The 13085-nt window shown below is 51.8% G+C and overlaps 1 protein-coding gene across 4 annotated transcripts in view; it reads left to right on the top strand.

Annotated features, from left to right (window-relative positions):
• Positions 1 to 500: 500 nt before the first annotated feature.
• Positions 501 to 13085, top strand: part of LOC109784071 (metal transporter Nramp4) — a 37818-nt gene continuing 25233 nt past the window's right edge. For all 4 annotated transcript variants that reach the window (XR_002237810.4, XM_040403887.3, XM_020342673.4 and 1 more), the window contains exons 1-5: positions 501 to 915; positions 1288 to 1366; positions 1571 to 1611; positions 1697 to 1775; positions 1866 to 1970. Coding sequence is in view for 3 of the 4 variants with exons in the window: in XM_040403887.3 (XP_040259821.1) it covers positions 745 to 915; positions 1288 to 1366; positions 1571 to 1611; positions 1697 to 1775; positions 1866 to 1970 (475 nt within the window). In the remaining variant the exon portion in view is untranslated. The remainder of the gene's footprint in view (positions 916 to 1287; positions 1367 to 1570; positions 1612 to 1696; positions 1776 to 1865; positions 1971 to 13085) is intronic.

Here is a 13085-nt window from a genome sequence, read left to right as displayed (position 1 = left end):
GCACAGACTAAGGTCGACCAGACGGTGACCAACAGCAAGGGGAGCACCAGATTCGCCGCAAACGCCGCCGCCTCTTCCGCCGCCGCTGCCGCCTCTAGCGCAGATCTGAAATCGCAGCCGCCACCGGTGGTGAGACAGTAGGGAAGAAAGGAGGGTAGTGACTATGGGTGAGCGAGTGAAAGGGGGTGAGGTTAGATTTGGCGCCGGGATGGCGCGCCAGATTTCCATCTACCGCCATCCCCCTCGCCCTCGCGTCGCACCCGCCCGTACGACCTCGCGCCGCGCTCAGCCTGGCTCGTGAGAAACTGCTCATCCGAGCGTTTCCAGCGAGCCGGGCCTGGACTGCTTTAAAAAACGTGCGATACAGGCCCAACAGTGAATCCAGGCAACCAAACAGACCTCCTTCTTCCCGCGCGGGTCTAGTTGGGTTCGATGCGGGCAACCAAATACGCCCTAGATGAATTAAGGGGCGTATGTCCGAAACAACAGCGATCACGGCATTATTATTATACTAGAATAGAGGAGCTGCCTGCCCGAGAGACGACTTTGATCTTAGACGCGTGCTCACCGAATCCATCCATATCGCATTATATATGTACATCTTTGTGTAAACAAAACGGAGAGTTGACCTTGAGTGCAGCTTGCATCTTGGATTGGAATGGATACAAAGCCAGCCTCGATGAGAAAAGTCAAAGTCAAGCCTATGTTAGCACACGGAGTGCATCCCAGAAGGCGAGAAGAGAAATGGAAGAGAGGGGAAGCATCGGAAGGGACGGAGGGCAGCAGCAGGACGGGAATGGGAGGGCCGTGGCCATCGCCGACGGCGACGTGATAGAGATGGAGGCAGCGGCAGCGTCGACGGTCGCTTCTTCTGGGCAACAAGGCGATGATGCGGCCGGCGGCGTCCACGTCCAGGTAGTGTTTGCTCCTCATCGCTCCCCTATGCGGTTTCTCTGACGGATACTTAGTGATTTTCTTTAGTTATTATCTGATGGATAATTTCTTTGGATTTGTAATGTTTTTCTTGCTGGCAGAGGCGCGCTAATTAGTGATCAATTAGTTCTCTGACGGATAGTTTCTGCTCATCTTTGTGTAGTCTCATTTGACGATAGGCAGAAGGCCTTCGGTTCTGCGAATTTGAGTCGTTAGTTTTTTTATAGCTTTCGCCCCGTTTTATATATAAAGCAACGCCCAGGTGGAATTGAATTTTGTGGAATTGAATTTAGACGTTAGTGATGCAGTACACAAAATAAACTAAACTTTGCGTTCACTTGTACTATTGAGCAGGGGCCTAGGTGGAAGAGATTTCTAGCATACGTTGGACCAGGATTTCTCATCTCCATGGCTTACCTGGATCCTAGCAACTGTAAGCCCAACCAGCCTTGTCTCCTTCCATCGTCTCTCCACTGGACTTTAAAATGTTCTCATGTTTATGCCAACTTATCTTGCTAAAAAGATGATGAACAGATGTAATTCATCGCCACTAAACAATATGAAAACACTACTGTATATTTTCTTTCCAATGTTTGTTTATTGCATTCTGACAGTTTAAACTTTGCAAAACCAACAGTGCAAACTGATTTGCAGGCTGGATACAGTCACAGATATGAGGTATAAATAAATTATCCAAAATGTTAAAACTATTTCACCCGTCGTGCTGGAATAACTGGGGCCTGAACATTGTAATTTCTTTCAGTTATTATGGGTACTCTTATTCGGGTTCATCTTCGTGTTGATTATACAGTCGTTGGCAGCGAAGCTTGGCATCGTTACAGGTGAGATAATCAATGTGCTCTTGATGCAAAATTATACTGTTTTGTATTTAGTATGAAGCTTAGCATATGTCTTCACATAATCTACTTTAGGAAGGCACCTCGCGGAGCTGTGTATGAGTGAATACCCCAAGCCTGTCAGGTACGGCCTATGGTTTTTCGCCGAGCTAGGTGTGATTGCTGCCACTATACCCGGAGGTATTGAATTTAGTGTTCCTAGTTTTTCCTTCTGTTTTTTAACTTGTAAAATTATATTTACTTACTGCCCCCTCATTTTCAGTTTATTAAGCTCATCGGTTTATGTTGACTTATAGGAGTAATTGTTAGGTGATAGTTCGAAAGCGATATTCCCCCTTTTGCATTCAATCCACACGGTAGGTACTCACGTGAAAGGGATAGGTAAACTATAGCATAAGGGCAACTCTAACCGACCCTAATAAAGGAGGATCCGGCCGAGTAAACCCTTACTGGAGTATTTTTACTCCACTAAGTTTTGGCCGGACCTAACCGATCCCCTATATATATAACGGAGTACATTTTTGTTTTTTCTAAACTTATGCAATTCTAGTATACATTGCAACTACATATTAGCACACGTATAGAAACTGAATGTTCAACCAAATCACGAATATAGTTTACAAACCAAATGCAAAGTTTACAAACCGAATTATTCAAATTTAAACACGTCGAATGGTCCAAATGTACTCCCTCCGTCCCAAAATTCTTGTCTTAGATTTGTCTAAATACGGATGTATCAAGTCATGTTTTAGTATAGATACATCCATATCTAGACAAATCTAAGACAAGAATTTTGGGACGGAGGGAGTAGCAAATAACATGTGACAGAACAACTAGGAAGCGCTATGACATTGCCATTGATGTTCAATAAGATCATCTTGGAGCTGAGCATGAACTTGTCGGTTCTCGATCTTGCGATGCTCTTCAAGGAATGTCAGGATCCTATTTGGATCATACTCTGGCTCAATCGGAGTCCCGTTGGTGATGTACCGAAAGTTCTCAGGCATCTCCCTCTCGTCTTCGATGATCATGTTATGCAATATGATGCAACAAGTCATGATCTACCATAGAACCTTGAAGCTCAGTACTTGGCAGGGCCACGAACAATTGCAAAGCGCTTCTGGAGCACACCTAAGGCTCTCTCCACATCTTTCCTAGCAGACTCTTGACATTGGGTAAAGTGAATATTTTTGTTACCTTTTGGACGCGGAATTGTTTTGACTAATGCAGCCCATGGTGGATAGATGCTATCCGCAAGGTAGTAATCCATCGAGTAGTTGTGCCCATTGACCGAGTAGTTGCAAGCAGGAGCATCTCCTGTAATAAGCCTACAAAACAGTGGTGATCTTGACAGCACATTCAAGTCATTGTGAGAGCCAGACAAACCAAAGAATGAATGCCATATCCAAAGATCCTTCGATGCAACTGCCTCAAGAATGATCGTTGGATCGTTGCAGTGGCCTTTGTACTGACCCTTCCACCATGTAGGACAATTTTTCCATGTCCAGTGCATACAGTCAAGTGATCCAAGCATCCTTGGCCATCCTCTTGCTTCACTCTCGGTCATCAGCCTCTGGGTGTCTTCCTCGGTGGGTGCTCTCAAGTACTCGGGTCCAAAAACATCGATCACTGCTTTAGTGAACCTTCAAACAGCCTCCAAGATTGTGTCTTCAGCAATGCGGACATAGTCGTCAACGGCATCGGCTGAACACCCATATGCCAAGACTCGAACAACCGCAATGCACTTCATCAGAGGACTTGCACTCATCTCTCCACTTGCATTTCTCAGGAGCTTGAACCAGTCATCATACTTCTCAATGGCTTCTGCAATCGTCAGAAAAAGACTTGTGTGCGTCCGAAAGCGCCGACGAAAGTACTTCCCTAGATAGGTTGGCTTCGAAGTAAAATAGTCTCTCATGATCTTGGCATGACCCTCTGCTCTATCACGGTTGATGTGCATGCGGCCAAACCGTGATCCTCTCCTAGGGCGCCGAATATCATCATTGAAAATCATGCCTAAAAGGGTTTTAAAGTCTTCATCGTCTTCTTCCTCTTCGGATGACGACGAGTCTTCGAAGACCATCTCCCTCAACCTCTTCATCTACAATTCAAACGGCTAGGTTCAATCCAAATGGCTTGGTTAAAAAATAAATGAGCAAAAAAACTCACCTAGGCAATTCGTTTTACACTTGCGGTGCGGTGGTGATGCACTGGCCAGCCGCCGTCATTTCGAACAAACCGGTGGGTGGCGAAGCGTGAAAATGACCTGCAGCGGCGCGGAAGCAAGGCCGGGAGCGGCGCCCGCCAAAGAGGAAGAAAAAATGAATCAATCCGACGAATCGGTTATGGCGACGGCGGCGGCGTTTCACCTGATTCCGGCGACGGTGGACGAACGGGCTGGGTTTCGGGCAGAAAGGCGGCAAGGGCCAAGGGAGGCAACGCGATAGCGGCGGGGGCCGGCGAAGAGGTAGTGGTGAGGGAGAGGCCCGAGAGTTATGTTCTGTGCGGTAGCGGCGGAGTAAAATAGGGGTGGGATAGGCGCCGGAGTATAATTTATCCTCTGCTAACGGTTATTGGGGATCGGCTAGGTGCGCGTTAGAGGAGAAAAGCCGAAATTATCCTCCTCTAACGCCGGATAGGGGATCGGTTGGAGTTGCCCTAAGTAGAAAATTTGAATCATGTTACTAGAGAAATCGTGCAGCTTTAGACCCATTGTATTACTGCTAGACGAGCAAGGTAGCAGAAGAATAAGGAGGAAATGCGTTGGAGCACCCGGGTGCACACACCCCTATATGAAAATGCATTAAAAAAGATTAGGAAATTTCAAAGAATTCTAAATTGTTGGGATATGAAACATGAGTGCCCATGGTACACCTGTGTTCATTTTCGTGGGGAATGGGTGCCCGTGGTATCCGCGGCACAGGAATTATGGTCGGACATACGTTACATCTAGTTTCTTTTCCATGCATACGAATTTTTTGTCTTTTTTCCTAATATGTCTTTTAATTCTATATTCATATAGGGTTGTGTGGCACTCGAGAGCCACAAATCCTCTTCCAAGAATCAGGGTACTACTGTAGTAGGACTATGAAATATGGCGTGTAGTCCATTTGGTCCGGCGGCGGCATCCACCGTCCCCGACACCATATGCTAGCGATGGATTCAGCTCAGCTCAGACTACCTTGCGCTCTTCTCGAAATAGGCTCGCCCCGCTTTGTAGATAAAGCAAACATCCCAATACATAGTGACAAAGCAGCACGTACGGCTGGCTAGGGCAACAACAAAATCATGCCCAAAGAAAGCATAAAAGGAATAAGAAAAAAGCCACCTAGTGGCAGTAGGCATATCGGCACTATGGAGAAGCGAGCCATCGCGTGGTAGTCAGCGCGCATCCAGCATGAGCCCAAGACAGACATGGTCCCGCTATCTAGTGAGCGGGTGCCAATGCTGCAAAAAAGCAAGGAATTAGAAGAACTAGTCAGAGGCCTGCCGTTGAAAGACCCGCTCAATCACCATTTTATTACGCGTCATCCATAAAGTCCATGACATCGCTGCAAATATAAGCTAGGATAGGCGGCATTTTTGCCCGGCCTGGTTAGCCCCGGCTTCAAGAAACTCCCCAAGGTCTAGGGCCTCGCAATCAGGCCCAGAGCCTCGCGGGCGAAACTCTAGAGGACACGTGCTGCAGTGCACGAGAGCAGGATGTGGTACCCGGTCTTCGGGACGCCACACAAGGGGCATAAGCAATTGCCCGGCCAGTGCCGCTTAAGCACCTCCGTCCCAGAGGGCAGGCGGTCTCACAACAGTTGCCACGCAAAGATCTTGATCTTTAGGGGCAACGGGGCCTTCCACAGAGGCTTAGTCCATGTAAGAATGGGCGCACGGCATAAAGCCCGGTAGGCCGAGCTCACAGAGAATACCCCGAAAGGGGAAATACTCTAGGACACGGTATCCGGATAATCTGGTAGCACTGGCGGGAGGGTAGCCCGCAATCTAGCCGACTCTACAGTCTCTGCCTGCCCAAAAGTGTGTCGGAACACGATGTTCCAATGTCCATTCTAGACGGCCAAGGAAACCAAGGGCAACAGATCCATCCAGGCACCATACTGACAGCTCACTGTCAAGTTCTTGGCAGAATCGATGTTGGACCGTCATATGCCTGGCGTGGTCTCTCCGCAACCAACTACTTGCCATGTAACTCACGGCGTCAACGTCGTGCTAGAACCCACAACGCTAATTCCGCACGAGTCTGGCCACCACCTGCACAACACGGGCGAGAACAAATGTTTTCCAAGACACGTTTGTATCACTCGATCCAGATGAACTCAAGCCAAGGCCGATGATGATCACCGAGTTGATCTCCCTCTGGCGCCGACTCCCTGCCAGCCGACGGAATCCAAGCCCACCAGCCGGTGCCACACGCAGAACTTGTCGAGAGGCTAAAATATGTGGCATTCCTCCGCCATACAAAACATGGCCCCGAGCACGTCCGCGATGAGGATGAATAGTGGTGCCCCCTGCGGTGACCCGAGGGCTCAACCCTAGCCACCGGGCACCCTCTCCCTCTTCTCTAGCCCCTCGCCTCCGCAGGCAGCAGTCGTCGGGCTAAGACCGCGTGGCGCTGGCGGCGTGCGGGCGGGGGGGGGGGGGGGGGGAGGCTTCTCTCACTTTCGCTTGGTTTGGCGGCACGCGGGCCACGAGAACTAGCGTAGGCCAGGCCGGCATGGCGCGTGGTGGCTGCGGGGCTGAGCTGTGACGGGTCTGGCAGGTGCGATGGCTCGCACGTGCCGCATGGGGTCTCCTCTCCGCGGGCGTGTGGGGGCGGGCGGGCTACGCGTGGTGTGTGCAGATCTGAGGCGACGACCTCAGTCGGTGAGCGCGCCTCCCTCCCGGTGGCGGGTGGCCGACGCGGATGCTGGGGGCCGCCCTCCTTGGCTGTTCGAGCAACAAGATGGCGGCGGACGTGGGGCTCGATGATGTGGTTTCCCCGGTGGCCCTATGCATTGATCCGAAGACGGTGTCCTTTGCTCTAGTTCCACACTTGCCCCGCCAGCCCAAGATGACAACGACTTCCGGGTGCTGTTGTTGCTGCAGGGTGGGGCGATGGGGGGCTCTGGATTTGGATTGTGGGTATCTCCTAGCTGGCGATGGTGGCCACGATGTCGGCAATGCTTTGGGCATTGCTACCCTTCCTGAAGGTGCGTTGTGATCCTCCCCTTGCCCTCGACCTCCATGGCCCGGGTGAAAGCCCAAAATCTCCTGTGTCGGTACTAAAACCGACAGACCTCGGGGTAGGGGGTCCCGAGCTGTGGATCTCGGATCTATGGATAACAGGGGACGAAGGAGACCGTATTTACCCAGGTTTAGGCCCTCTCGAAGAGGTAATACCCTACGTCCTGCTTGATTATATTGATGATGATGTATCGAGTACAGGCGTGATCTACCTCGAGATTGTAAGTAATGTTCTAACCCTAAGGCTAGGTGGTTGCAATTGTGATCCTCCCCCTACGGACAAGACCTCCCAGTTTATATAGACACTGGGGGGGTACCTAGGATTACACATGGTCGGTTGTCAATCTAGGGTTACATGCGCCGCCGAGCCGATGCAAGTCTTGGAGTACACTTCAAGTCTTTGGTAGAATCCTTCTTCATTATGCTGAGGTATGAGGCTTTTGGAGTCCTTCTAGAGAAATGGTGGGCCCCATGGACTGTGGGTCGACTAGGTCGGTACCCCCTAGTCCAGGACACCGTCAGTAGCCCCCGAACCGATCTTCAATGCCAAGGGCAACATCAGACACGTGACTTCGGCTCCAGAGTCTTCGGCTTGACAGGTTAATTCCTTCAAATAATTTCGGTATGAGATCCTCTCCCGCCAACAGGCTCTAACCAGATTAATTCCCAAAGGGAACAATTCTTCAACCATGTGTTAGCCAATCCCCCTAGCATCCGAGGACGCGAGCTAACTTAGCCTCGAAGGCCATCCACCTAGGTGTGAATGGTGCCCTTAGCTTGACAACTTTTCCCGAAGCGTCACTTCTTATACCAAAGTGGGTCGGTAACTCCTTGCTCGATTCGCGGCCCGAGGCGGTTTTTCATTGGCACGTCTTATCAAAACAGAGATCGTGCTCGTATTTTGGGGATATCATCAAGATTTTGTTTCACCCCACGCGCATAATGGCGTTTCTGTATTGAGGCGTTGCGATTTTAACGGCGTAGTAAGGGGACTCTTGGCCTTTCACAGGCCTATAAGAGTGAAAAGGGAGCCCTTGACAATCCACGCTTCCGTTCCTCCCTTGCCTACTGCCTCCTGAGCTCCAGCGCCCAGATCCAATCCTCAATCCACTCGCCTCTCTCATGTCCAAAGCTTCCCTTTCCGGCCATGGCCGACGCCACCTTGAAGGGGCACCGGGCTGGCTCCACCGTCATGGAGGGCACCATCCTGGAGCTGCGGAGTGTGGGGTACATCCCCGCCAACGTTGCGACCCGGCCATCGGAGAAGGACCAGCGAGCACCCACCCCAAGCCGTGGGAGAGGGTCATTTTCGTTCCCCACCTCATCAGAGGTATGGGGTTCCCGCTGCACCCCTTTGTGCATGGGATCCTCTACTATTATGGGCTGGATTTCCACCATCTGGCGCCAAACTCCATCCTCCACCTCGCATCCTTCTTAATCGTTTGCGAGGCCTTCCTCCGCGTCGAGCCCTACTTTGGGCCGTGGCTGAAAACCTTCGGCATTAAGCTGAAGTCCAGTGGCCGGCGAACCTTTGTCGAAAGGAACCTTTGTCGAAACCATCAGGAGTGGTAACGTGACTGGTTCTACGTCACCGAGCCAGTCGCCGGCGGTAAGGCCGAAGTCCCAGCCTTCTTGGCTGACCCTTCGAGGAGGCTGGTTTCTTGGAAGAGGAAGGGTATCGACTGGGGCAACTTCGACGACGTGACCTTGCTGCAGCAGAAGATCCAGTTTCTGGCAGACAAGAAGAAGATCAAGCTGACGTCATGCTCCATCGCTGCATCTTGCCACTCCAACTTCGGTGAGTCCGATGTGGGTTCACAAGTCCGCAGACAAGCCGCTCGTGAAGTATTTTTTTCCGCACATCCCTGTCTGGGATGTGGACGGCGCTTTTCAAGCCGTCCAAACACGATTTCCCCATAGAGGGGAGGGACTGCGGCTTCGACGCCGCGCACGACGCCAACGAGGTAATTTCTACCATAGGGCCTTATATTCTCGTCTTGTATTTTGTGGATGTATCTTGATCGAACTTTTTGAACTTCTCCTCCCTTCACAGACAGCAAATGCTGTGCCCGACGTCACTGCCAGAGGAGGCGAGAACTCCCCAGCTCACGGCGTTCTTGGCCGAGGAGCAGTACGTGGTTCCGGCCAAGGAGCCGAAGCAGCCAAAGGGGAAGGCCAGTAGGCGCCTCCGAGGCACTTCGGGGCCTGGTCCGAGGACACCCATGTCTCCTCCACCCACGAGGAGGAGACGGAAGACGAAGAAGAGGAGGCGGTCTCTCCGAAGAGGAAGAGAACGGCGTCCGAGGACCTCATTGAGGAGGCACACACCAATCCCATAGGAAACTGTGCACGGCCTCGGGCGCGCCGGTCGGTCAACGACCCGAGCCCGCTCAGCTGACCCTCTCTGACACCTCGGAGGACCCCCTTGCCCAGCTGCGCAGAGCGAGGCCGGCACTGTTTATAGGTATTGTGTAAATGCCCGATTACTGATTAGTCTTTGGAGCTTGTCCGCCCTCTATGGAAGAGAGTGGGTCCGTGGAGCGTCCCATTCCCCCCTCTGCCCCTGACGGGCTGGGGGAAGCGACGTTGCGCCCAACCCCCACCGTTGACAACACGGGGGTGGGCGCCGGCGGTTCATTGGCCGAGGTCCAGACCTCGGTAGCCGAAGACCACGGGGAGGAAGTCCCCGTGGTTATAGAAGACGAGGTGGGCCGAGGTGGATCCTCGGCCTAGATCACTCTGGAGCTGCCAAAGCAGCCCAAGGTTACCGTCCTTGACACCACGGCGGGTGGAACCAAAGTGCTTAGCCTTCCCCTCCTACTTCAAAGTAGGTCGTGATGGGGTGGCCTGAGGAGATGGAGGTCGCCGTGGCAAGCTCCTCCATCCTAGAAGAGCAACGTGCCCTGATTGGCGCGGCGCTGGGGAGCTTCTGGTCCGTGGAGGCTGGAATGCAAGAGGCCTTCAAGGGTCTTCTTACAGCTTTCGAGGTATGTTTGCCACACTTCCGATTCACCTTCTTGTATATATATTCAATTTCGCGTTAGCCTTCTTCAGGCGCAGCTAAAAAAACTCCTGTCCGAAGACAATGCGATAGCTTATAGCGTAGCTACCAGTAGCCCCCGAGCCCTAAGTTGGTTATAAAGAACTGACTTGGGGTCATCTTGTTGTATGCGTGAAGTTGGCCGCTTAATAGCCCCCGACAACTCTGGTTGGCTTGATATAAAGTTATCAAAGGATCAAAATCGAGCTTGGATGGCTAATTATTTCAATCATATGCGCAGGCCTCTACTTCGGCTCCGAGCTCTGTCTCCGAGGAATTGGCGGAGATGAAGCTGAAGCGGTCCGAAGAGGACCTCGATCTGATGCAAAAGCAGATCGAAAGTGCCCAAGGTAACCGAAGTTTACAATACGAAATAATGTATCTTTCATCGTTGTTTGAGCTTTAGTTGTAATCTCGGGCCTATATGATAACAACTGCCACCACGGAGCTTGAGTCCCTCAAGGCCGAGCTACAAAGAGCTCGGCAAGAAGCCGAGCAGTAGAAGGCTGCGGCGGCCAAGGCCAGCAAAGAGCTGGCCGAAGAAAGGGTGGCCTGCGGCAAGGACCAGGCCCGGGTCACCGAGGTCGAGGACAGCCTGAAGGGCGTCTACTTGGAACGGGACGCCCTCCAGGAGGACAAGAAGAAAGCGGTTGTTGATTTCGAGAAGCTGATATTGACGCACGCCGAGGTCCAGTCCCAAGCCCGGGCCGACCGTGAGGTGCTTCAGCAAGTGAGGCAAATCGCCGCCGGTAAGCCGTACTTGCTGCAGTGTGTTTTTGGTCGCAATGGGTCCATCGAGCTGACTCAACTCTGGCAATTTGTAGAGGCCTTCGCAGATCTGCCTCGAAGTGCATTGGACGCCGACCGTCACTACGCCACCCAAGATGGGCATATGCCACGGAGAGGGCGTTCTGGCAGCAATTCCAGGCGCCGTCGCATTCGCCACTGATCAATGATCAAATGAAGCAGTTGATGCAGCTCTACCGCATGGCGAAAACGGCCATGGAGGACCTTTGTGTTCATCTGTGGCCTGTGGAGCCGCTGCCAACCAGTTTCTTCGGCCTGTTGGCCCGACCTTAAGACATCGGACCCCGAGCTCTTTGTTGGAAATGATCCGCGTGCCTGGAAGGTGCCCAAATGGCGTACGCCTCCGTGAAGACCCACTACCCTCGCATTGACGCGAGGCTGGTGGCTTCGGGGCCGCCGGAGGGGAAGACTCAGACGTCGGAGGAGTTTTTGGCTGAAATGATGGAAGGCACGCGGATAACCGAGCCACGCTGTGGCCAGAACACTTTGTATTTTTAGCTTGTACTTTGGAATGCCGAAGTTTTAATGATGTAAAGGGAACAAGCTTTTGGGTTAAGTTTAAATGAGTTCGGCTTTAAGTTCCGATGTGCTCTATATATCATTTTTTTACTCCTGTTTGACTGGTTGATACTGAAAATGGCCAGTCGTCGGCTTCCACCCCCTTTGTATAGAGTATAAGGGGTGTTTCCATAGCAATTTTACCCTTAGCCAATGTCTCGGTTCCCTCGGGTGGTTTATGCATATGGAAACTAGGCAATCGGACTATGATGGCTTTATAATTTTCACTTAGTCATAGGAGTTGGACTGTGGGAGCTAGTTACTAGCCCCCGGTACATGAGGTGTTCGGCCGTAGCCGAGGTCTAAACCGCCACACATCTCGGCTATTTTTGAGAAAAAGCCCCTCGTTTGACACGGAAGATCTCAAAAACGATCTTATGTTGGACACTGTCATCGGATCGCCGGTAAGTTCAGACGTACCAGGACAGTCAGTTTTCAGCTTTCTCCACTGAGGCGCTTTACCATCCAATCTGGAAGCACAATCGCAGTGGTTCTCCCTTTAGACTCTTAGTCGAACAAAGCGGAACATAAGAGGTAAACACAGAAGCCGGGCAACCCTACTATTGACCAATGATGGTTCGGAACTAATTCATATAATGCAACATCCGAGACGCCGAATAAACTGTCCGGACTTTTATGTAAGCGTGGGATTAAATCCGAGCCCCCGGTCGATAGCCAGGTATACTATTAAGGAGTGTGTTTCGCGAGAGTTTATCTTTGGCTCCGAGGCAAGAAAGAAAAGAGAATAGCACCAGTATATGCATAACGATCGTCAATGGTCTGTTTTCTTTTTGATTTATGGGGTCAAGCTGTACATGCCGAGCTGTATCAAAGAAAACTTTGAAAGATACATTGTGAGAAGAAGGAAAAGGGGAGGAACTGAACAGGTCCGGTCGTCGGGTTTAATGTCCCCGGTCGTTCTTTGTTGCACGTCTGCGCCTCTGTGCTGTTTACCAGTGTGTCCCCGTCTAAGCCGAGGTTGTTGTGCCTTGCCTGCTAACTCACGTATCCTGTGCTTGATGCATCTGGGGATCGGTCCCTTTGAAGAGGTGGCGGCCAGCGTGTTGGTTTAAGCCATACTGCTCTTGTTGGGCCTTTGACAGTGCCTTGCCGGAGTGTTCGGATGGGTGTCGCCTGGTTGAACCAAGCGGCGCGCTCGGTGTGTTGTGCTCCTCGGCCACCCATGGAATTTTTAGTGTGAAGTTGTGTACTCTAGGTACGTAGTCTTCGATGATAAGGGCAGGGGCGAGGAGCGCGTAGCCCTATTTAGGGTCGGTGCTGGCTTGTCCGAGGATGGGGTTGATGCCGCGGCAGCGCTTGGAGGAGCTAGATGCACCCTTTCTTAGCGCAGCGCGAGCAGCCTCTTCGGACGCCTGTACCTCGGCCCGGTCTGCTCCTCTATCCGGAGTGAGCGTTCTGTGTTACCATTTACTGTGATAACACCATTTGGTCCGGGCATCTTTAGCTTCAAACATGCATAGTGTGGGACCGCATTAAAGCGTGCGAACACAGTTTGTCCGAGAAGGGCGTGGTAGCCGTTGTGAAAGGGGACGATGTCGAAGATCAAGTCTTCACTTCGGAAGTTATCGGAGGAGCCGAAGACTACTTCCAATGTGATCGTGCCTGAGCAGCGTGCTTCGACGCCGGGTATAACACCC

Source organism: Aegilops tauschii, chromosome 3, assembly GCF_002575655.3.
Source record: "Aegilops tauschii subsp. strangulata cultivar AL8/78 chromosome 3, Aet v6.0, whole genome shotgun sequence".
Classification (NCBI taxonomy): Eukaryota; Viridiplantae; Streptophyta; class Magnoliopsida; order Poales; family Poaceae; genus Aegilops; species Aegilops tauschii.
The sequence above is the reverse complement of the archived record's forward strand: the minus strand, read 5'-3'. Positions and strand labels throughout refer to the sequence as shown.